We start from the raw sequence: 25,077 nt of genomic DNA, 5'->3' as shown, positions 1-25,077 counted from the left end.
ATGAAGATGTTCACAGCTTTATTGCAGCTAACTCTCAAACTGATTATTTATTTTTATGAGGAAGAAAGGAAATGTTCTTAGCTCAGGTTCCTAATATAAACTGATCTATGTAAGGCAAAACCACTGCTTTGTCATGGGTAGTTCTGAGCCAGAGGTGCTCTGGCTGACAAGGGGCAGAGGGGATTTGTAGCACTGGGACGCTGGTCAAGATTACAGTTTATCCACTGCATGGGGAGCTATGTGATCATGAAGCAGCTCCTTACAGCCTGGTTCTTGAGGCAGAACAAAATCAGTGCTGGTTTAACTGAGTGCTACGCAGTACAAAGCAGCAATTCAAGGGCTACTTCAACCATCTGTAGAGTCCAGGTGGACAGTTATGGTGATATCCTCATCAGTTCATCCTGTGCAAGACATTCTTATTATTCAGAAAAGCTAAATAACACATATGCATAGGTGAATAAAAATGCTACAGGCTTTAGCAGTCTGTTAAACAATGAACTACAAGCTACTTTGTCTTCTCCAAAGTGTTATCTCACTTTGACTTACTCAAGATAAGTGCACTTCTTTCCCCAGGATTCAAGGCTGATCTACAAGTTTTGGGGTTCAGTCTTGATAGGTCTAGTGCTATAATGTGCATTTACTTCAGGTTACAATCAGCATGAAACAATACCTGTTAGACTGAAACTATTTTAGATTTATTTTGCATTCTGCAGTAGAATAGGGGATCATGTACATAGGGACTTCACAGGTAATTTAAAAAAAAAAACCAACAAAAAACAAACCCTCCACAACAACTGTTTGTCATTAGCTTCCCTTGTGTGCTCTCCTCCTTCACTGACTGAGTGCTTTTTTTCCTGCCATTTAGTTAAACCCATTTTCAAGGACAGACTTTTAAATTTGTAAAGGGATCCCAACATAGGAACTAATGCTGAATAGCTACTCTGCAGTAGATATTCCATGCTTTTTCTCACATGTAACTTCTAAACAACTGCAGAGGATGCAAAGCCCACCAGGTGAGCAAGCAAGACTATCAGCTAAAATGAGTAGCTGAAGCCCCAAACCAATATTCTTACAGAACTGTATTCTAGAATAATATTGTGCTGCATTTCTCAAGTTTCTCCTTTTCCTCTGTTTTTCTTTAGAGTCTGACACTCATTTCCCCTTGGAGTGCCACAGCTTTGGAGGACCTTCTTTCAGATGTAATTCCAGTCATAACGTGCCTAACAGAATTACAATGGATGGGTAAATGCTGGAAATTGATAGCAATTAAGAAAAACCTGTCATTTGTTTTGTAATAGATCAGCACTAGTAATTAACAAATGGTTAAAAAGCATGTACAACTGCTTTATGTAGCAGATTAACCTAGTAAAGGCACATTTCTATGAATGTTTGTGCTTTTCCCTTACTTACATTGTTCATATGAACAGTGACTTAAAAACAAATTTCATTTGTTTGAAGAGTCAAAATCCCGCCTTTCCAGCATGTATTTTTGGTAACCAGGTTAAATACTGCAAACAAATTCTGAACCTTAACGGAATATTTTGACCTCATTTCTATTTAAATAAAGCAAGACTCTTTTGTACTGTAATTGGAACATAAAAATCTATCAAGAAAATTGTGTAACACTCTGCTCTTTTCTTTTCTAGGCACAGCAAGGATGGAAGCTTTTCCCCTTTTCTTGTTTGGCTTTCAGTTTAAAAGATCACATATATTACATTCCTCCATAATTCCCATTAACTGAATTTTCCCCATATATTGAGATTTTTTCATAATATTAGTAAGGTAAATGAAAACATTTGTCTTTCAAACATTTTCAACCAATGTTATATATATCTCTGCAGTGTGCCAGTCTCTGTATCTCTCCTCTTGTGTCTCAGATTTCTTCTTTACTCTGATCTTTATATTGCCTCCAGAAGCAATCTCCTAACCTGCATAAGTCCTTAATGGACCATCTATTTAATCTTTACTTATCTACTTCTTCTTTCATACATCCTTGTATATACTTTAAATTCTCAGCTAGGCTTGGGCGCTCATTCTGTAAACATTGAGGTACTCCATGAAAGCACTCCTTCATTTCAAGTTATGCTGGCACATAAACGTTTGCAGAATCATGTTTTATTCCAGCCTTCCTTTCTTCTGTTTAGCTAATCACAATGCCCAACAATCTAGTGACTACTAGAATACTACTCAGAACATATCTAAAAACCTGTTTGCTCCTCTCAAGGCTGAAACACTTACCCAACCAAGCCATGTTCTGATTGTATTGTCTTCAAACTGGCAAAATTTATCACATCTTCATGCCAAAATCCATATCTTAGCTGATTTTAGGTGTGAGCCTGCAATGAACTGTGATCAGGTACAATTTCCCTGAAGCCCTGCAAACCCTTCTAACATCAGAGCTTTTCATAGTGTTGTTAAGACTGGTTTTACTTTTATTTTGCAATGTGTCTTCTATGGTAATAGCTGAATAATCACATATCTACTTCAATAATAGATCAAAGTTGAAGATATTCATTATTAGACATGTTGATAATTAATTTTAAGATAAGAGTATTTATTATGTCTAGAAAAATATGCCTACACTATTAAGCTGCTAACTGAATTTGGTAATATCTTAATTAATGTATTATTAACACATTCTTTTTCATATTTACTTGCAAAATTACATTTAATCTGTATTATTATGCTTATGAGATTCTTCTTCTGTCAAAAGTTTTTGCATGGGTTTACTCTTGCATGATGACTGATTATCCTTTACTAACTTTCATTGATACATGCCCTTTTGAGGTCCACCCATACCCTCCAGTTAAGGTACACCTCAGCTGTGACTTCTAAACTCTGATAGTTACACTGCTTTGTAACAAAGTATGGATACCGTGCACTAACCGGATTACTGTATAGCATTTTGCCTTAGTTACTACTTTAGCTTAATATGTGGCTGTAAGAGAAAACAAGCAGCGATAAAAAGCATATCAGTACCTGTACTACCTCTTGAACCATTTTAAAGTGGAACTCTTTAATCCCAAATGCCTTAATTTTCAAAACGCAAAACGTGATCTCTCCCTGCAACACTTCACAGTCTGCAACAGTTTCATACCATGGGAACAAGGATTAACTTTGCCTTTCTGCCAGGGGCAAATTAAGTTATGCAAGTAAAAACAGTAGGGCTGGCAGTTCACTTAGAATATCTATCTTCTGCATTCTATAAAATTGTCTTTTTGTTTGATGGTTTTCTTGTGATAAACTTTCTAGCAATAAAATACAGACTGTATATTTTAGTTGCATTCCTTTTTAGTTGCACTGCCAATTTGGATGCCAGCTCAATAAAATTCAGGTCTGTATTTTACACAGCATACTAAGTGAACATAGAAAAATACAATGTTACAAAAGCTGTTGATCAACTGGATCCTTTAAACATGCCTGTTTTACTATGCGTGATTTCAGTGAAGGTATGCTATTCACAAAAGTACTCGTGTTCTTAACCTTTTGAATACGATTCCCCTCCATTGCTTCCAAAGACCACCACTATACAAATTTTGTATATTTATATTAAATACATGTTGGTCTATGGAACAACTTGAGTTTTCAACCCATAAGGTGTAGAATTAACCATATTTGCATCATTTCTCAACGACTGGTTTTGTTAAGCCTTCTCCTAACGGCAGTCCCAGCTCTTCCACAGAATGGTCTGTGAACCCACGGACTAACACAACGGAGCTGAAGGTTGGATGGAATAAGCATTTTCCAGAGAGAGATGCCCTCCTGAGTAACTTCTCACAAACCGAGGCTAAGGAAAGTTTATCAGGAGCACACAGGAAAAGGCAGACTGGAAGCCATAAACTTGTAGTAACAGCAAAAAACACGCCCGAGAGGAGTGGGAGCGCTCAGGAGAGACAGACAACCGGAGAAGTAGTATGATAGTGGACTGGGAAGGAAACACAACGGCCCAGGGAGTGCTTGCCTGAAAGTCACGCTTACAACAAGCCCCATGAAACGATTGTGTCGTGTCATGAAGTCAGCGTTAACATTTCTGGAAGCACATCAGTAGTTAAAGGGAATCCCATTACTCCCTCATCACTTTAATGCTTCCACAATCCGCTTTCATCTCACCACCACAAACGACTTTTATTCTCCCGCGTGTTTTCCTTTTGGACACCCCCGCCCCCGGGGACTCCAGCTCTTCCACCCGCAGCGCCACGGGCACTGCCGGGGCCTCACAGGCGAGCTGCGATAACGGGGGAGCGGCGGCTCGCCTGCGACTGCCTCTGCCCTTCAACGAGTAACATAAAAAGACCACGCGCGTACGTCGCTATATCTCTTCACGACGTACGCACACGTAAATAAATGCAGTAAATTCAGCACAAGGAGGAGGCACCGCCCCAGCCCGCGGTGGGCGGCTCCCACCCCCGCTCGGCTGCCCCTCAACGGGCAGCCCCGCCCACTCCAGCCCGCCGCGCAGGCGCAGTCAGCCCCGAGTCTCGCGGTGGCGGGAGGGACGGACGGCCCAATGCGCAGGCGCACCGCCGTGACCAGCCCACTTCCCCTGTGCGCTAGGCCGTGACGTCACTCCAGCACCTGCCCTCGCTCGACACGATGCCCGGAAGCGTCCGACCGGGCAGTACAGCTGATGGAGAAAGGTTCCGGGAAAAGTTTAGTTCCGGGGGCTCCTCCGCATGAATCGCGGCCGCCGCCTCGGCTACAACAATGATCCCGATCCCGGTGGTGGTGTGCGTGCTGGGGGGCTGGTGCGCCATCTACCTGGCGGATACGCTGCTCAAGGTGAGGGCTGTGGACGCAGAGCCGTTGGCACCGCGCAAGCCGGGGCAGGAGCTCCGCTTCACCCCTCGCACCCCGCCGGGGGCAGGGCACCGGCAGCCCCGTCCTCCCGGGCCGGGTTCTGGAGTCGCCACCGGGCAGCGGCCTGCCCGCCTCGCCCACCCCCCGAAACACCAGGGCTGGCCACGATCCCCCTTCTCCCCCCCTCACACGCAGCCGGAGGTGCCGCTCCCCTGCGCGAGCCTGCAGGCCCGAGCTGGCGGCGCCCGACCTCTCCGCAATTCAAATTTAACGGCCGGCGCGAGGCTCGGGCCATTCCCCGCCCGCCGCCGCCGCCGCCCCCGTCGCGGTGTCGGGCTCAGGGCTCTGCCGGCCGCGTCGCGTCGCGGGGCAGCCGGAGCCAGTCGGGCTCGTAGAGGGGGAGGCGGCCGGGGGCCTCCCCTGCCCGCAGCGCTGGGGTCGGGGCGGGCACTGGGCTGTTCCCCGCTCCGCAGCTTCGGGCAGGGTGCGGCTGCCAGGGGGGTTGTGGTGGCCCCCAGGCCGCTGAGGCCATCCATTCCTCGAGGGCGAGCCTCCTCGTCCTAAAAACGGGGCCCTTCAGCCCTGCGAGAAGCCTCCGCGGCGGCGCCCGGGCAGGTGCGGGTTTGCTTCCGCCCATGGCCGGGGTTGAAAACGCCCCCCGGGCGGCTGCAGAGGCTTCGGGTCTGCGTTAAAGGACCAAAGCTGTGAAACGTTAGGGAAGCCAGCTTTTGGTCTACCCCTTAAACAGTTCGGTGGCACTTTAATGTGCTTTCTGGAGTTTAAAGTAGTATTATATTAAAAAAACAAAACAAAACAAAACAAACCCACAAAAACAAAGCCCAAAACCCCACCATTCATTAATAAGTTTGTTGTGTAGAGTATATGGTTTATGATGATGATTTTTCTAAAGTTTATGTAAAAACATAATGCACTTTATTTTTCTTTTGAATGTCCTTAGTTTTGCTGATAAAAAAGAGTTCAGACAGAGCTCAATACAAATAATTTTTAAAGAAATAAACTTAAATCTTCAGAGAATATTGTAAGACTCATCTTTTTCCTCCTGATGGAGAGGGGGAAGTTAGAAAAGAAAATCACCAAGACATCATTCATTATATCTAGGGATGCATTTGTGCATTGCACAAGTTTAAGTATTTTTTTTTAAGTTCAAGAGGTATGATTTTTAAGAGATGACTGAAATTGTGAAGTATGTATGCAAATAGGTTGTATCCTGGTTAAATATGAGGAAAAAGGAAGTGAAAGGTTTAATCTGTAATTCTTTTTCTTTTTTACGTTGTTATGGTCCAGGAGCTACATCTGTTTCTGCCAAGTGCAGGTAGAGCCTAGCAATTTCAAAGTAAAAAAAAAATGTTCATTTTTTCACTCCTGTGAAATACAGGAAGAAATAGAAGAAATTCTAGGTAATGAGAAAACTTGGAAAAATAAGTGGCTCCCCCTGCTGCTAATGGTTGGAGAGCAAATGTAGCTCAGTAAATGATGAAAGCTATTAATTGCCAAATTTTAGTTTGTACATAATGACAACAAAAAATATAGCAATTTATCTGAAGATTTTCCAAATTTTATTACAGCAAGTCTATATTAGGTATTTGGAAACAAAGCTGGCACTGTTTTGAAACACTTAGAAGATTGGCCAGATACCAGAAAAACGTGTTCCTGACTGTAGCGAAAACGACCAGAAAGGTCAGGCAGCAGGCTGGTTTCCTTTTGACAGTAAGGTTGTGTCTGATGAAGAACCTTAGAGTGTGAAGCAAGAGCTTAATACAGGTAGCGGACCTTTTGTGCCATGATGCTGAGACCCATTTGTATCTCTGAAGTTCTGAAGATCTTTTTCAGCATTAGACCTTAAAATCATTCTCTTTTGTAACAATACCCACTGCTTTTCTTGTTACAACCTCTGGTAAAGCTTAGCAGCAGCAAGGGAGACAAAAAACCCCCCACATTGTTTGGAGCCAACTTAGTGCCTGATATATGTTGAAAAGGAAGGGGGAATGCTATAGGAAGCAAGAGAGTCTAGGAGCTAAAATTTAACTTTGATCTTTTAACTAAAAGTTGTCAAAGGTTATTAATTGTTAGGATGTATCTGGGGTTTTAGTGAACTTGCAGGTAGATCTCGTGTGTACATGTCAATGATAAGTTTCACTGTGAGCACCACAGCCAAAATAGAATTTGGAATACATAATCAGATTTATATAATTAGGAAACTCAGGGATGCTTGTTTTATTGCTGGTACTGTAAATCTCCCACCATGTTCATAACCCGAGGCTGCTAGCAACTGGAGCAAAAGGCAGTCCCTGCTTAAACCTCAAATCACAATACAATTTAATTACACCAGAAGGACGTACAGAGTGTGAGTGAAAACTAATATAGGAGTACTTTTCCATGTGTGATCCTGTTGATATTTTTGGCAAGACAAGGATGGTGCTGTAACTTGCACTTGATGTTTATTCTGTAAACTTGTTCAATGTGCAATGTCTCTTGCTCAGTTTGTTCCCTTACTGGTTTTGTTCAGATTTCAAACAATTTGTTAGGCAGTCTGACTCTTAGAAAGTCTACAATACAGAAGGCATAACTGTGTGTATAAATGCATTTTTGCACAAATAGATTCACATATTATAAGATTGCTAGAATTACATTACAAGATACATTTGTGTTAGCAAACTAAAAATATGCCAAATCAAGCTGGGACTTGGAATTTTAAGTCTCTCTTGTTGGTCTTCATTGAACCGATGGCATGAAAGTTTCCATTGAAGCTTGGATCCTACAAAAGGGAATCACTCAGGCAAACCCCTAATTCACTGCTCCCCAGCATCCTAAATCATCCCATTTCATTCTGCCTGAAGGATCAGGAATAAGCAAAGGGTAGAAGGTTGTGCCTCCTTCTGCTATGAGAAATAAAGGATGCATTAGACGCATTCAGTCAAGGTTAGCCTTCAGCTTTTAAGGTCAGGAAGCTGAAATGGTTCAGAGCTCTTGAACAGATTTTGTCAGCAAAGAAGAATGTTAAGGACTCCTGCTTGCTGGCAGATATGTATGGAGCTCCTGGAGTATTTAGCAGATGTTCATTATTTTGAAGGTTTGCATAAATAAAAAAGGTATTGCTTTTATAGTAACATTAATATAACAAAGAACTCACATAGAACTCAAAGAAGCAGAGGCAAGGCCTGTGCAAAGGAAGTTTGAAATGAAACATAGGATACCAACATACCTCATACCAGAGCATGAGGGTGCATGTGGTAATGTGGTGATCCTACTGGGCTCAGGATGGAAGGAACAAAAGTCTGCACAGAGCTTTGCAATATATTTTGCAAAGGGATGCAGTCATTTAGTGGTCATGAAGACCATTTACACAACTTGTGAAGAAAATGTATTTTGGTACCTTTTTTTTTTTTTACCCATTTGGCAAATGTGTGGTCAGTAATCCCATATTTCTCATGAAAAACTTCATATTTATTCATGCCCTGCTACTACAGTGGGACTGTGATGTGGTTGGAATGAATTTGAAGGGATGAATTTGTGGCATTTCTAGGGAAAAAGTGGGGTTTGCATGTGATAAAAGGAACATGTTTTTAAAGTGCCAAATCAATATATCCAAATAGCTTTATTATAATAGTATGTGGTAGGTTGGGGTTTTTTTTGGACTCTCAGTGAATGAATAGGATGCGTTTAGTTAATTCCCAAAAGACAGTTTCTCATATCAGAAGTACTTAATGTCATACATATTTTTGTTCTTAATTATCTGGTAGATTATGTGAGGAGGTATTTTTCTTTGTTTCTTTGGCTTATGTATTATTAATTACACAAGTGTAATCATCTTTGTGATCTCTTCTGTTAGCAAATGCTGGGTTAGCAAATGCTGATCTAGTTGTGGACACTAAACTTAGTGGTGTCATAGGGAGTAACTAGTGTTGATTAGGGAATACATTATGATGAAAATTTCTGTTGGTGCCCTCAGCTGATTGAACAAAAATGTGGCTGAAATCAGTAGGGTGAAGGAGAAGGAAATGACACAGAAATATATAGGCAGAAAGGATAAATGGTGTGATAGGTGATACAAGAACAATGACCTGAGTAAATGGGTCTCGCAGCCTAGGAAAATTATTACTTGAAATAAATTTTTAGTGTTCAAATTTTAATTAATTCAACAAAATGAGGAAAAAGTTATGCAAGATGAGATCCTCACTCCCTACCACCACTGCAGCAGGACAGGAGGAATGCAAGGAACTTGGTGAGTTCTAAATTTGTTTAAAGAACCACAGGTGGCACCCAGAAACTTGTGAAGTTCCTCTTGGGGGAAGGAAGGGGAGCCTGCTCTGAACTACACATTCCCGATGTCTTCAGTAGGTGCTGCTGCTCATAGGGAAACTTGGGAACAATGCTCCATCCAGTTCAGACAGCTCCGAACTGTCTGGATTGTGTCAGAGACACTCCTGCCTTGGGAACTGCCCGAAGTAAGGAGGCTGAAAGCTCTGGTGTGCTCTTCCTGAGCTATGAGTTCCTCTTTCACCTCCAAGGAAAGCGCTCCTTCACTTGGGTTTCTGATACTAGCTTCTATGAAGCAAGCTGAGTGAAGCCTATTAAGAACACAAGCACCATATAATATAAAGTAGTAATTGCAAAACTCTGTCTGGCGGTCTATTATAACAGATAATACTGCAGGTAAGTATTAATCATATAGTTTATAGGTCACATTTCTCATAAAGAGAAATCTTTGGAACTACTAGGACGGCATTCTAGCAGTATCTTGAAATGCTGGGAAGTTATCATAGTGAAGTCACTGTTGCAATACAGGTTGATAATTTCAAATTCCTTCTGGCTTTTTGTTAGTATGATCAAATATTTCAGAGTCTCTTTAGGCATAGTCTTCGTGTTTGAAAAGTAGACCTTATTTTTACCATTACTAAAAGGTATCCACAGTACTGATCCGTATCTTACCAATATGAGAAACAGTTTTTTCAGCTGAAGCCAAAAGAAACATTTTTCTTTATTGTAGTTTTAAAAATGTTGACTGGAATATAATTGTACATTGAAAAAATACTATAAACTTTTCAGTCTTTGTTCTTCTAACAAGACAGTTAAATGCTACTGAAAATGATTTAACACTAGGAAAGATGATATAACATCTTGTTTGTCAAATAACACTGGATCCCCAATCTCTCTTGCAATCCTAGAACTGTTGTGACTTACATCAAAATAGTGGCATAACTTTTTCACATTACGTGTCACACCTACCTATAAGTCAAAATATAAATAATGTGCAGAACATTTACCTGAAATTATACATCCGTTTTTATATAAAACAGATCACATTTACCACTTGGTCACATAACACAAAATCTTCCTAGAGATTTTTGGTCAAACTGATTTTCCGTTGTTTTGCAGTCATCCAGCTCTCTGAAGGCATCTTATGAAGACTGGCTGCTGACATATGGCTTGAGCATCTCTCCTTTTCACATGCGATGGCAAACAGCTCTCTTCAACCGCCAGTTCTACAACTGGGGGAGATGGAAACCCAGATTTCTGTATTTATGGTATAAATTCAGGATTTTTTTTTCTTCTGTTAAATACAGAGTCAACAGCTTAACCACATCTGTGCCTTTCAGCCTTAAAGGTGCAGCGGATAGACATGTTTATTTCACTGGGCTAATGATAAAACCAAATTAGTGTGGTTGCCATAATTGTACTGTACCAGTGTAAGTCTTTCTTCTCTGCTAAAAAATACACAGCTGCAATATAGGTTGCATATTGAGATACTATAAAACTAGAAACTGTAAACTATTTTTACCTATGGTTTGAACCATACATAGTTCTTAAGAGTACAGCTGTTACATGTAATGCTGCGTGCAGAAGTAGGTCTGAAAGCAGCTTCTCATGTCCTGTGTCTGCCCATCACTGTACACTGAGCTCTCCCCTGACCACTAGAGTTTACAAAGTATTCAAAGACAGTTGTGTCCCTGTTGTCAATCATTGCCCAGTCGTTCAGCAACTATACCTGCTCAGAAGTGCACCTTCTTTTATCTGCCTGCACTGTTCCCTACTAACATTGCACAGATTGCTGGGAATGGGTACATAAGCAGGGAGGTTAGTATGGGTGCTCGTGGACTGGTTTAGAAAACTATTGCTCAGTCGCCTTCCTAGCATTACTTTATATCTGCTCTGAAAATATAAAATGAGTAAGGTTTTAATTTCTTTTCGTTTCCTGTATTGCTACCCTCAGTGAGATGATAGTAATAAAAGAGAGGTCTGCTTTGTATTGGTTTCTCTTGTGTGTAATGATTTTACTATTTCAGTCTCAAATAGTTCTAGATTGATCACAATTTTTAATGCATATAATTTATTACAGTATAATGTTTCCACCAGTCTCTTTAATTAACATTACATGTTGCTTAAAATAAATCTACTAATTCCCAGTGAGCTTCATTAAGAATAGTAAGAGAACATTTATGGCATTGTGAGATGAGGAAGGACTGGTAGTGAACTGAAGTGTTTTAGCTAGAAAATAAACTTTGTCACATCCTTCAACTATTGAACAGTGTAAAAAAATAAAAATAATAATAATGCTGAATAAAAATTCACCACTAGGTGTAGTGATGAGAATTGCAATGGTTAATCTGGTCTTGCAGTTGTACCTTTTAGTTATTCTTCTTTAGAAAAGGTTGAGTCTCATTTATTGTTCTTTAGCACTTTTTATAATTTGCAAGGAAGATGCAAAATTTATTAAAAAGCTTATATAAATAAATATGTATGCTACCCCATCATTTGATTCTGGTCTCTAAATACGCCGTGGTGTGGTGTGGCATGGTAAATTACACATTGTTAATTATGTTTTTATATTCATAGTTAATGGCAAGTTACATGTAGTGGGCAACTGTATAAAATTTAGAATGTGTAAGAACAACATAAAAATGTTTGAAAATTAATCAGGATGTGGTTTGAATGTAAAACATTTATTAACCAAGGAAAGGATTATACGTTATTAGCTAATGTTTTTAGTATATGTTATTCTTGTTATTACTTGTTATTAGGTTTTTTTAGCTCATATTTTTGTACGGGATTGTTGATACATGAGTGGTAGTAGCATCAGATAAGTTTTGCCCTATGAGTTTGGTGTGCTAAAGCAGTTACGCATCCAGAGAATATACCCTATCTTCTTGCAGCTATGCATTGCTAAACTATTTGCTTCTCTTTGTAGGTTCAGCATAGGGATGGTGTTTGGTATAGTTGCCATGTTTGGCTCTGTTATTCTTCTCGGAAAGACACTGATGCAAACACTGGCACAGATGCTTACGGAGGCACCGAAAGCCCAGAATGATCGTATGCTGCAAGTTGTGGTAAGTGGTTTGTCCCCAGGTCTTTGCTTGAGAGTTGCGAACTTACCTTAACCAGCTTCCTAATGGGATATGTGATGCTAAAATCCTCCCATGCAAGAATAACCTAACTCCTGATATTCATCTACATAAAAATTTGCTGGTTTGTTATCAGGCTTAAAATGGGGAGTGGAGGTAGTAAAAGAGGGGAAGACAAGTGAAGTCAAACATGTGGAAGAGTTTATATTAGAAATTCTCAGGAGTGAGAATTGGCTAGTAATTTTGAAAGGCCCCAAATTATCATAGTACTAAGAGTACAAAACAGAACTAAGAATTTGCTTCCTCTGAGCTGTGCAATGTAGAGGTACTGGTGGCCTTAAAGTTTTCAGAGCACATCCATAATCCACAAGCGGAGAGGAGTTCTATTTCATTTATTACAATACAAAACATCAGTGGAAAAGGAAAGAAGTGTAAAGAGCTTTATGTGATAGTGGAAGCAAAGATTCATTAGTGAGGAGATGGCATATTTTTTGATTGTTCAAGGACTTGTGCCCTAATTTACAGTGTAAAATTGAAAGTGCTTTTTCTGGCAGTATCTAGTCAAAGGCCTAATAACAATGTATTTAATTGTTTTGTGGATTTCTGATGCTGGACAAGATATTGTATGGTTTTAGAAAGGAATGTATTTCACAGAACAGAAGAGATTACAAATGCTGTCTTTTTTATCTCTATGCAAGGCAGTAATGGAAGAACTGACATTGCCTTACAACAGTGTTTAACCTGGAAGGATTCCTAGCCCCACTTATTCCCCAAGAGTGTTATCTGGCCAGAATGTGTGGTCATTTTCCAGAAATGCGGAAAGTCTTATAAGATTGCTCTGCCTTCTGCTGCATGGCTTAGAGCAAGGGTGCCCAACCATTTTACTCTAAGTACTCAGCTAGTCTAGTGAACAGAAGTTGGGAATTGCGTGCTGCCATGATAGGCCTTCCTGTAAGTGCTGAACTGACTGCGTGCAGCTAGACTTAAAACATTGCCTGAGTGCAGGAAGCCTGATCATTAGTGTGTGCCATAAACTCAGTGCCTTTGCGATGGTTTGGGTCTGTTTCACACGTGCAGGGTGAATATAGCAAATTCAGTATGTGTTGGCAAAAGCAGGCAACGAGACCTGGGAGACACCTGCAGGTACTGCCCCTGCAGTCACCCGGTCCACAGCCTGCTCCTGGGTTACCTCCAGAAGCAGACAGTGCATCCACTAGAGCACAGGTTTAACACAAGACAGAAAATTTTTAATTTACATGCCAACAGGGTCTATCCTAAGCATGTATGTCTATTGCATTCTGGAGTAAGAAAAGCCTCCCTTGTGTCTCCGTTTTCTGAGATCATTATAAGGATCTATCCACTTTTGTGACACCAGAGTAAAGTGGCCTTTTGTGATATATTGCTCTTTGAAGAAAATAACATAGAGGCAACCAAAGTAAAGATGAGCCTTTGGAATTAATCTGGTGTGAATTTGAACTATGAAAGCAGAAATCTAGGATAATGTACGCAATTTCAATGTGAAACTGATTCCTCAGTGACTGCCTGCTGGCAATATTACTGCATTCAAACCAAAGACAGAGTGGTTGTCTGAAAAAGATGTAATTTATAGGGATAATGTAATGTCATGTATGGGGATATGGGTACTTCTCCTGCGTTGACTTGTGGTTCTCTTTCTATCCTACTTCATTCTTTCATTTCTGAATGGTCACAGTTCTATAATTCTGCCTTTAAGCAGTTTCAGTATTCTTTTTGAGGGGAATGTGCTAGCATAAGTTGACAGAAACCAGTGATCTATGTGTGGTTGCAAAGAGGTGAAGAACAAGTCAGGAGGACCTTCTCCTCATTTAAATTTGTTATTTCTGCCAGAGGAGAGTGAGTTAGTTCTTTTGAAAAAAAAAACCAACTTCTTTTTTTTAGCTCAGCTTTAGCCTGTGGCATAAATCTGTTTAGCCTTTGGCTATGGAGATATAGAGAGAGAGAGAGGAGAGAGAGATACAGTTCTGCTTAGGTTTTATTGATTAAGATTTTTGTCTCCTCCTTCTTTTATTCAGTCATGTACTTTATTTAAAATACCTATCTGTAGGTAACTGGCCTGTTTTTCTTCAGCTGCCCCCTCTTGTGTTGGTTGCCTATTGACAAAAGTGGGAAAGAGGCAGATCGGTAACTAGTAAAGGATCTTCTTTTACTAAAGGCATTTCCAGAAGACCGTAAAATAGAAGATGGCAATGCTCATTAACAAAATACTGCTGTTGATTTCAGAGCCCTTCATGAGAGTTAGCTTCCCTTTCAGGCTAGCTTCTTTGACATGAAGTCTGAAAGCATCTGGTGCTGTGTTCTAACAGGCTGTAGTCATGGTGGCATTAAGACGGCAACTCTGGCTATTGCTGTCTGTCCTGCCATGTGACCGGAGCGGAGGGCCACTGGCAGCACCAGTTATCTGATGCATTAGTGCCACAGCTGGTGCTGTAATACAAGCAATGGATGCTTAATGAATGAAGAGCAGCTGTCTTCATACAGTGGGGTACCATAGTCGTGCCAGTTAAGACAAATATCTTGGTCATGATCACTCTCTGGACAGAATTTGTGAAATTATTCACTTTAACATTAATGAAAATAGTCTTTTGAAGGATTTCTTTTAGCTAGATTGTCTCACCAACCCATTGTAGAGTTCTGCTGCATGGATAGGTGAATGCATATAATTGAGGAATGTGCAGTACTGAATGATGGTAGAATCAAATGAGATCTGCTCAGTTGGATCTACAGCCTTTTGTGTCCCACAGAGGTAGTTTTTTAGAGAGTCCTATAGACAGGCCAGAAATTTTTGCCCATAGCATCCCTTTTCTGCCACTGGATTGCAATTCAAGCTGTGTTCACAGCAGCTGTTAGTGACTGTAGTGGAGCGCACCCTGCCTCAAGCAGGGAGAACTGTGGAGCAGACAGAACTGTCCCAGAGCAAGCAGCAGAAGTGGCCTTACCATCCCACTGCAGCATGGCAGCCGTGCGGGGACGGGAACTGAGCAGGGAGAAAGAGGAGATTGCATGAGCCAGCAACGTGCCCTCATGGCCAAGAAGGCCAATGATATCATCCTGGGGTGCATTCAGAAGAGCTTGGCCAGCAGGTTGAGGGAGGTTATCCTCCCCCTCTATTCTGCCCTCCTCTGGAGGCCACCTCTGGAGTTCTGTGTCCAGTTCTGGGCTCCCCAGTTCAAGAAAGACAGGGAACTACTGGAGAGAGTCCAGCAGAGGGCTACAAGGATGATGAAGGGACTGGAGCATCTCCCTCATGAGGAAAGGCTGAGAGAGCTGGGACTGTTTAGCTGGAGAAGAGAAGACCGAGAGGGGATCTGATCAATGCTTATAAATATCTAAAGGGTGAATGTTAAGAGGATGGGGCCAGCCTCTTTTCAGTGGTGCCGAGTGACAGGACAAGGGGTGGCAGGCACAAACTGGAACACAGGAAGTTCCATCTCAATATGAGGAAAAACTTCTTGACTTTGAGGGTGACAGAGCACTGGAACGGACTGCCCAGGGAGGTTGTGGAGTCTCTTTCTCTGGAGATATTCAAAGCCTGCCTGGACACAATCCTGTGCAACCTGCTCTAGGTGATCCTGCTTTAGCAGGGGGGTTGGACTAGATGATCTCCAGAGGTTCCTTCCAACCCCTACGGCTCTGTGATTCTGCTCTTCATTCTCTGACTCGTGACTGCTTTGAAGCTCATCTGGAAGCAGCTGCTGTCTCATGACTGTTGCAATAAAGGACTTGGGGGGTGGTGGGAATCCACAGCAACAGGAGGAATGTGAGGGGCCTGCATATTATGTCTTACATAAATTAAAATTGTATGCTCACTTCAAGTGCTGTTTTTTTAAAGGTTAAATTGCTGTATGTAGACTGCCAAAACTTGAACAAGAGACAAAAGTTACCCTTTTTTTGACCTTGTAAATTTGGGATAGTCTTGTGATTTAGATAGGGAGACTGACAGTTCCAGCTGTAGATTCATTTTTTGAACTTTTAGGGCTCATAGTGTTTTCAGTGCCGTACAATTTTTAATTTTTTTTTTTTTTTGAAGAGTGGATCTCTCTAGGTATATGACTTGCTGCAGTAAATTGTAAACTAATGCCCACAGTTGCCAAGTCTGTTTCATTTGAGTGGAAGTCTGTGTACATTTTTATAAACCTCTTGAGCTTAATATAGTGTAGGACACATTCGGTCAGGACTGTGGGGAATAAGTAAGGCAGGGAGAAGGCTTTTGCGTCTGGAGAGCTTTTCAACCTTCCACAAAATAATATATATTTAATATATTTTAAAATACATTAAATAAATTGGGAGAAGAGGTACAAACTGATAGTGCTGCATGAGAACTGCCCCTGTTCTGTTGCAGGTCTGAAGAAGCTGAGTGAGTGCAGCAAGTTTAGGAACAGAATGATTTGTCTTTGTACCTCTTGGTTTCCTCCTGTGTTTTGTTTTGTTGTCATGCCCACATCAACAGGTGCCTGGTGTAAATTTGCCTGTCAGCCAGCTGACCTATTTCTTCTCTGCAATCCTCATCAGTGGTGTGATACATGAAGTCGGCCATGGGGTGGCAGCTATTCGGTAATACAAATTGCTTTTCTCTTACTATGTGCCAACAAAGCCCAATATTCCAGAGAATTTACTTACAGGTGAATGTTGTTAGCATTGCTTCAGTTTATCTGGAGAGGCTATTTATTCTGTATTTCATAGCTTCCTTAGATTTTAAGTTTGAAAGGGTGTACAATTAAGGATAGAGTTTTAATACAGTGTCTATTCTACAGATCATGAGAAAGGACTTCTGCTTTGCAAATATACCACGCTGAATTAGGTCTAAAATAGTACTTCTTCTAAGTTGGTGCTGTTTTTCATACAGCAATTGCATTTCTGCAGCTGTGGCACTTGAAGAGGACCCGTGCGCTATTGCATGATTGTACTTTAAAAAAGATTTTAAATTGATTTGTTTAAACGTAGCTTGTGAAGTAGTGTGCCAACAGGCTGAAGCAGTAACTCAGTCCAATCTGATTTGCCCCTATTAATCTCGGTGATGTGTTAAGTTTGATCAAAGATGGTATTTCTAATGTCACTTAACTACGGTGATTACTTCACAAAAATGTTGTTTGACGTGGTTAGTCATAACTGTTAAATAACAGTTCAGCATAAGAGGGTTAAGTGGTGGTTACTGGGATTGATACTCGTGTCCTCTGCATTTCCCCTGGACATCATCATTATCTGTCCTGTGAGCATGAAGCCCTAAGTTGTTTCTCTAATTTTCTTGAGTGTAGGGAGTCCTGACTGCATCTTAACCCATTACTACCTTTTTTATAACCCAAAAAGTTCTCAATTAAAGGTGTGGCTCGGGACGCTCTATGTTTCATATGGTCTGTTTGTCTTTCAGCTTTTTCCCCCTAATATTCACAGGGATTTTTCTGTGGAGGATGAAACTCTTGCTTATCCCACCACAGGAAGAAGCAACAGAATTTCCTTTCTCACAATGCCTTCACATGCTGCTGGCTAACTGCAGAGAAGCCAGGAGTAACTATAGAGCTCTTTTTAACCAGAGTGAATAATTCCTATACCTTACTGATGTGGTATCTTCATTCAAGATCTGGAGCAAAGGCTCTAAATATTCAAGTGTGGGTTATGTTTTTGTCAAAAAATTAATTCCCAGCTATTTCCAGGGCAAAAACAGTTTGTCCAATATACACTGCTGTTGCTGCTGCTGTTTTCTGCTTGTCCTCTTTTTTTTTTTTTCAAAACTCCTAGTGCAGGCTGGGTTTATAGTGCTGTTAGGGTCAATCCTCAGGGTTTAGGCTTTACTAAATAGCTCTGCTGTGGGCAAGTGTTATTATTCTGGCAAATCACTTTGACTCCCTGAAATCTAATACACTTTTACCAACTTCTATTCAAGATAGTACTGGCTGTGAACTATATGAGCTTAAAATATTTGAGCCTTAGTTTAGTCAAGGCTTGTGCCAAAAAAGCCATTTTCTTCCTTTGTACCTCCTACCCAAGTCATGAAATCATGTATAGGTATGAGACTGCCTGTTACTAATTGATAGCATGGGTAGGTCTGATGAGTTAACTCCAGGGAATGATTGTAGTACTTCATTCTGATTAATTTGGTATAATTCTGTGTCTTCTTTTATTGTATATGCACAATAAATAAATAAATGTGAATAAATAAAATACTATGCCCAGTCTACTGTCTCAGTAAAGATAGGGGATTAGTTGATCCATGCCTGGTTTGTCTTGGAACACAATTGTCTTGGAATAACAATTGGAATGTAATTGTCTTGGAACATGATTGTCATGTCTCTGTAAGTCCCTTATGAAATTTCTAGCTTCATAAAACCTTCATGTAGTTATTCCAAAAAGAGCTATTTATGACAGTGTCAGCTACTAATATATTTAAATAGCATTTGTCCCTTTAACCTCTTGACTTGTTTTCATTTTTTCAGATGACATTTCCCTCATTTTTGTTGGTTTACAATTTACTCTAAATTTCATTTAGGAGAAATTATAAATTCCAGAAATCTATAGGTGTTTTTTTAAAAGTAAAGCAATTGCTTCTTCCAGATACTTTTTCATAGATTAGTTCGAAACTATGTCCTACAGGCTGCCATTTTTTTACTTAAAAGAAAAAATCTCCCAAATGTTAAAATATATGTTGACTTGAAAGTAGGTTGGGTGTTTTTTTAAGTATTTTATGTATTACTGTTACTAGGAGACAGAAAAGAAATTGAACTTATACTTTATTTTTTACCATGCTCACAAATGTGTGCTGCTTAAAAGTGGCAACTACTGCAGAAAACATCCTTTAGTTTAATTAAATTTCAATTATAAGTTACTTTTATCATTATAATTTTAATTATTCACCCTGTCAAAAATGTGTGCTATGTAGAATCTCTCCGTTTATCATTTGTTTGTTTACAGTAACACCACTTAATTTTTCTTTTCTTCTTTTTAAGAGAACAAGTACGATTTAATGGATTTGGGATTTTTATCTTCATTGTCTATCCTGGAGCATTTGTTGACCTCTTCACAACCCACTTGCAACTGATATCTCCAGTCCAGCAATTAAGGATATTTTGTGCAGGTAATAGTTTGTACTTTTTTATTAAATCTTTGCTTAGCACAGTTACTTGTTCTACAGGCATCATTTGTGAATCCTTGATGGAGAATTAAAGGTTTAAAATGAAGAAGGACAGAAGCTTCTCTTTTACCTAGAGGTCATCCTTCTGTTCTGAATAGAAATTGTGATTTCAGAAAATCATTTGATCATTACTGTCCATATTGTGCTGTTTTCTGGAGGAGAGACATCAGTTTCTAGGAACTTAAATGAGTACCTATTTCCTGTCATGAAAACATGTTATTATATCCTAGATCTGACTCAGAATAGTTGTATATAAGAAATTCCAATTGTGTGTTTGGGGGAAAAAAGGTGGTTTCTGACTTTCGACTCTCATTAGAAAAAGCCCTTACCCCAGTGCTCAGGAGCAGAAGTTTCTCTGTCTTTTTTTTTTTTTTTGGCATATTGTATGGCCTAAGTAGCAAAACCTTGGAGCACACAAGCTCAGAAATACTCGGCCAGAAGACTGGTGGTATGAGAACATGACTTGCTGTCACAGGTGAACACCCTTGAGCAATTCAGTACCGTTTTCTGCAATAGGAGCAATCTATTATGTGATTTTTCAATAGCATTATGAGTGATTTTCAGTGACACATGAGTCATGTTGTTATACTGGTCACTATGTTTTGATGCTGCCATCAGGAGGAAATAAAAGCTAAAACACAAACATCCGAATAGAATCCCAGCTTATGGCTCCAAGTAACCTCCAAATTTTTTTTTATTTGATGTTTTTTGGTCTCTGGCTACTGGGAAGTAGAGCCCTGTTGCTGTGGGAAGTTAGACTGAGACTGTGTTGTGCTACCTGAGCCACTTGTGTTACTGATTTCTAGAGGCGAAAGTGGTTCCCAAACTACTGAAACAAAGATAGAAAAGTTAACATCTTGGTTTAGTTCTTGATACTGATGATTTTCTATTGCAGGGGATGGTAGGATAGCGGCCAGCCTGTTGTAATGTTTAGGTACTAACATTGTTTCTTGAATATTGTAACTGAAACATTGTATAGAGAGTTTTAGGCTGGGCATACGGAAGCTTTTAGCAAAGCGTATTTCCAAGCTCTCATAAATCAAGTAAATGATGATAAATGTGAGGTAAGTAAATATATCTATATTCCAAATAACCTAATGAACTAAAATCATTCACTGCCATAGGCTAACTTTTGTGAAGCCTGTTTCTCAACTTAATCAATTTCCATTTCCAGCTACTGTGAACAGAACTGAAAGGGAAAACATACAGATTTTCAAAAAGAGGTTGCTTACATACATTCCTGAGAAATCATCAAGAAAAACAAGATTATAAGCTGTAATAGAAAATAATTGCTTGCATGTTTTTGGTGACAAACAAACACCTATAATAATTTTTCGTGTTTCTTGGGAAACCTGAAATAGGGGAATACAGGGTAGGAACAAGCATGTTGCAAGATTGGTTAGCATCAATGGCTTGTTACCAGTTAGGTATAACAAATATATGCATTTTTTTTTACAGCTAATGATAAATATGTTTCAGAACTAGGATGTTTGATAACGATAAAATGTGATATTCAATAAACTTTACTCAGTGTTTCCTGATTGTCAGAGCAGTTGAATGAACCTGTTCTCAGTGTTCTGAAGATCTGAGTTTACAGAGACATGCTTTCAGATTTTTCTATGGCAGCTAAGTAAAAGAGCTAGAGTAGAGGACGACACTGAATATTCCTTTTGTAGTTCACCTGGAGATTAAAGAGTATATTTGTTGTACAGCAGATGGCATCATGAGTTCAAGAATAGTGAAAGAGCGCTCTTGTAAGATTTGTGATATTTTTTGCATTAATTCTATGCCTAGTAGATAAAAAGTGCTTCTGTGCAGCACTTTCTTATAATTAGTTCAAATATTCACATTATTTTTGAGGTCCTTTTTAATACGTTTTGTCTTGTCCTTAAGAGAAAAAGGAGTTAAAGATTTTTAAAACATTATTTTAAGGTCTTTCAAGGGTGGTGTAAAGTGTCCCTTTTTAAATATAAGGAATTGGGTATCCAAGGGTGAGGCTGTTTTAGTAAAATGAAATTGATGGTATACTCAGCAGTGTGCCTCTACTGGTATTCTCATTTTGATCCTGTTTATTTTTCTATGGTTTGCCTGGGATGAATTTGAAGCCTTTCTATTTTAGACTTTTCTGCTGTATTCCACATAGCAAACTGTCTAGATTATGGTATTAAGACCCATGTTTTCCTAACTGTTTGAAAGTATTCCTTGTCACCCTCCAGCAGTTCCATCACATCTTTTATTTTTTCTTTTAATTTTTTCCCAGTTTACTCTCTGTAGCAGCCATACTGTTACAAAGGAATTTTGTTTCTGTCTTAGATTTTGATCCTTTCTTAAGCTGGAAAAAATAAAGTTTATTTTTAATATTAGAAGATTAAAACAATTAAGTTAAAATATTTACTTAATACTTTTGGTTTTGTTGCACTTGTATGTGTGTGGTGTACGTGTATATGTGTATGTGTGAGATAAAGAGAACTGAATGCTGAAATATTTCATCTACCTGATTGCCTTTCAATGAGATGATTAAAAACTTACAGAAAGAGAAATCACTTTAAGAAGCGTCTACTAGTGGAAATGGCAACAAACCCTTAAAGTACTCCAAAAATGTGTCTCGTTTCTGCAGCATCAGAAACATTGTAAAAGAAGACCAGATGACATGTAGAGATAGCCGAGGGAAATAAGAGTTATGTTATGATTCCTGTATTGTATACAGTGCAAGAAAGATAGGTTTAATATGTTTTTAAATATATTTACTTTGGTTCCTGTCCTGTAACTGTACTGTAAATATAGAATCGAATCAAACATCTCTTAACAAGATGAAGCACTGTAAGAAGGAAATAAGGAGTCTTCAACATGCAAAAATTTTCCTGCATTGGTCATACAAAATGTTTGTCCAACAACACAACTGAAATGAGAAAATTTGTGCAGTACTGGATGTTGAAGAAAGCCAAGCGTGTCTTATGATAGCGATTCATTTCTTCCTGTGGAGAACAGCATACTATAAAGATTTCAGCTGAAAATATGTTGCCCAAAATAATGTGTCAGGAAATGCTGATTGCACAATTTAGTTTCTTGATGTGGTTTTAGGTCGGGATTTTCTTGTAAAAGAAGCCTTTTTTCAAATAATTTTCTAAACTTGCTTGGCACATATACATGTAATTATTTTCATTCATATAATGGAGATAACCATGAAAAATACTGAATTTCACCTAAATTTCATCTGTCTTGCTGACTAGGACAAACAGTATTTATTCACATATAAGCCCATTGATTAAGATTTTTAAATTCAACAGTTTATTGTGGTAGAAGGTGACAAGTAATACATTTCCTTCCACTAGTTTTTTAATATTCATGATTGATGACAACTCTGTAGATAGAAACTGTAGTTCAAGAATTGATTCAGTTTTTCTTCTGGATACTCTGCCCACCACATACTACATAGAAAAGTAGTGTTATGTGATGAAATATCAATAGGGTAGAATAACACCTTAAAAATGGACTTACCACTTCCCTGTCTTTTCTGATAGTATAATTCTCAGGGGTTCAGAGGCTTCTCTAAAACTCCCCTACAAAGTGACATCATGGAAACTTAAGTTCGTAAAGTAATATATGTATTCTTCTTTCATGCCGATGTTCACAAATTAACTTTTCATCTGTTCTTACTTCAGGAAAGTTAATTAGAAGGTAATTGTAGAATCTTGTATTTCAAAAACACCTTTTTGTTATTAGTGTTTATTTAGAAAGGTGATTTTTTTCCTTCTTTTTAGGAGTGTGGCATAATTTTGTTCTTGGTGTTGCAAGTTTCATGGTTTTGTTTCTGCTGCCAGCCATTCTTTTCCCTTTCTATTACACGGGTGTTGGGGCACTTGTTACTGAGGTCGCCGAGGTAAGAAGAGATCTTTACTGTTTTCATCTTATGTGCTTTGTGACCTGAAATTTACCTGTGTCTCTTATTATCGCAGTCAAATTTGGTCAGTGCAGAATCTAATACATTGCACTTCTTGTCTGCTTAAAGTCTCCTTCTCAGTCTCATATTTTTTAGTATTAGTAAATGAAGGAACATAACATGAATAATTATAGTCTACTCAGCATACTATCAAACTGTTTAGACATTTGAGATGAGTTTGCAGGCTTATTTCTGTGGGGTTTTTTTTAAACTTCTTTTCAATATTGGCACCAAGTAAATATACTGGAAATTTCATTATCGCTGTAGTTATTGCTGTCTGTTTTTAATGTTAAAGATTATTCTGAGCTGACTTCCTTGCTTGTTTGGTCAGCTGGAAGCAAAGTAGAGATAGACTGCTGAGTTTCTACAAAGAACTGATTTTTTTTTTCTGACTTAATCAAATACAGCACAGTTGAACAGCAGAGCTGAAAAGATTCAGTCTTTCTTGGATTTAAAAGTGACCTCATATAACTCAGGAGGAAAGTGACATTTATTATGCTTTATACCTTTGAAAGTGTAGGTACACCCTGCTTTGTTGAAAGGTTCAGGGTGTTAATTCAAGCTTCTTGAACTTAAAATGGTAGGAAAACCCACAACATATTAACTTATATGAAAATAATTAGTCAGATTTGAAGAGATCCCCCGAAACACTTTTCCTTTTCTTTTCAATAAATAAGTTATTACTTGTACAGGATGTTGTTTTTGTAATGCTCTATCGTAAGTTGAAATAATCAGTTCTAGTAGAGCCTGAGATTTTCTGTTTCTCTGTAAGTAGCATCCTAACCTAAAGATTTCATGCCTATTTGGCAGAATTGTAAACAAATCCTTGTAGTTTTAACTACAATAACATGACTGACTTCACTATTTCTTGTCAGGATTCTCCTGCCAATGGACCAAGAGGTCTTTTTGTGGGAGACCTTGTCACTAACCTGCAAGACTGCCCAGTTTACAGCGTAGAAGACTGGAATTCCTGTCTGGGAGACATTTCAGAGAAGTCACAGGTCGGCTACTGTATTAGTGCAGCCACCCTACAGCAATTAAGCTTTCCAGCTAGAGGTATGACTTTAGGTGCTCTCTTCATTATTTTATATTGTAATTTTATCATGTCTTAAAGACTATTTTGGATTTAGGATTTGTTGGTGGGGACAGATTTCTCCTAAGTCGAGTCTGCTATCCTGTCTTAAGCAGGGACCAATAAACCATTCATTTTTGTGAAATCTGAAAGTGAGGAAGAGGTAGATAGAAGATAGAAGAATTTCTCTGGTCTTCCAGTCATCGTATACAAATATCCTGTATGATCTGAATAATAATATTTGCCTCTTCAGGATATTGCATAACTTGGTTATTAGCAGTAATACAATTATCTCCTCTATTTTTAGTTCAGTTACATGGATCAACTCGGTGATCTTTTGCAGATGTAAATTTCGCTTGTTACCTTACAGCTTTGATCAGCATGACATTACAAATTGTATGGCTTAACCCAATGATGTGCTTTATTATGGCCCTTCTTCTGATGTGTCTCGCTATACGGGTTTTATGTTTCATTTGCTTCTTCAACCTCACAGTGTCATTGCCCATAAACTCAGTTTTGTCTGGATTGCACATATTGCTTCTAGAAGTCAGTCTGTTTCCATTTATATGTTAGAGTGCTTGTTGCTGTAACGGCTTACCCCTGAGAAACAAAAAAATGAGAACTGAACTAAACTAGAACAATAAACAAAAATTAAATAGAACAAAAAACAGTCATATTAAATTGGCTGAATGTCTTGTGACATGCCCTGAAGCTCTCTAGAGCTTTTTTTCATGCAAGGATTGTA

General features: G+C 39.1%; 1 protein-coding gene across 6 annotated transcripts in view; it reads left to right on the top strand.

Moving 5' to 3' along the window:
- Positions 1-4,555: 4,555 nt before the first annotated feature.
- The window catches only part of MBTPS2 (membrane bound transcription factor peptidase, site 2), a 40,781-nt gene continuing 20,259 nt past the window's right edge, over positions 4,556-25,077 (top strand). For 3 of the 6 annotated variants that reach the window (XR_012838808.1, XM_075774985.1, XM_075774976.1), the window contains exons 1-7: positions 4,559-4,779; positions 10,195-10,343; positions 12,005-12,143; positions 16,645-16,748; positions 19,136-19,263; positions 23,082-23,200; positions 24,136-24,316. Coding sequence is in view for 5 of the 6 variants with exons in the window: in XM_075774985.1 (XP_075631100.1) it covers positions 4,705-4,779; positions 10,195-10,343; positions 12,005-12,143; positions 16,645-16,748; positions 19,136-19,263; positions 23,082-23,200; positions 24,136-24,316 (895 nt within the window). In the remaining variant the exon portion in view is untranslated. Of the gene's footprint in view, positions 4,780-10,194; positions 10,344-12,004; positions 12,144-16,644; positions 16,749-19,135; positions 19,264-23,081; positions 23,201-24,135; positions 24,317-25,077 lie in introns of all 6 variants that reach the window. The other 3 variants (XM_075774964.1, XM_075774946.1, XM_075774955.1) reach the window with 2 other exon arrangements.

The sequence above is a fragment of the Balearica regulorum genome, chromosome 1, assembly GCF_011004875.1.
Source record: "Balearica regulorum gibbericeps isolate bBalReg1 chromosome 1, bBalReg1.pri, whole genome shotgun sequence".
NCBI classification, from domain to species: Eukaryota; Metazoa; Chordata; class Aves; order Gruiformes; family Gruidae; genus Balearica; species Balearica regulorum.
The sequence above is the reverse complement of the archived record's forward strand: the minus strand, read 5'-3'. Positions and strand labels throughout refer to the sequence as shown.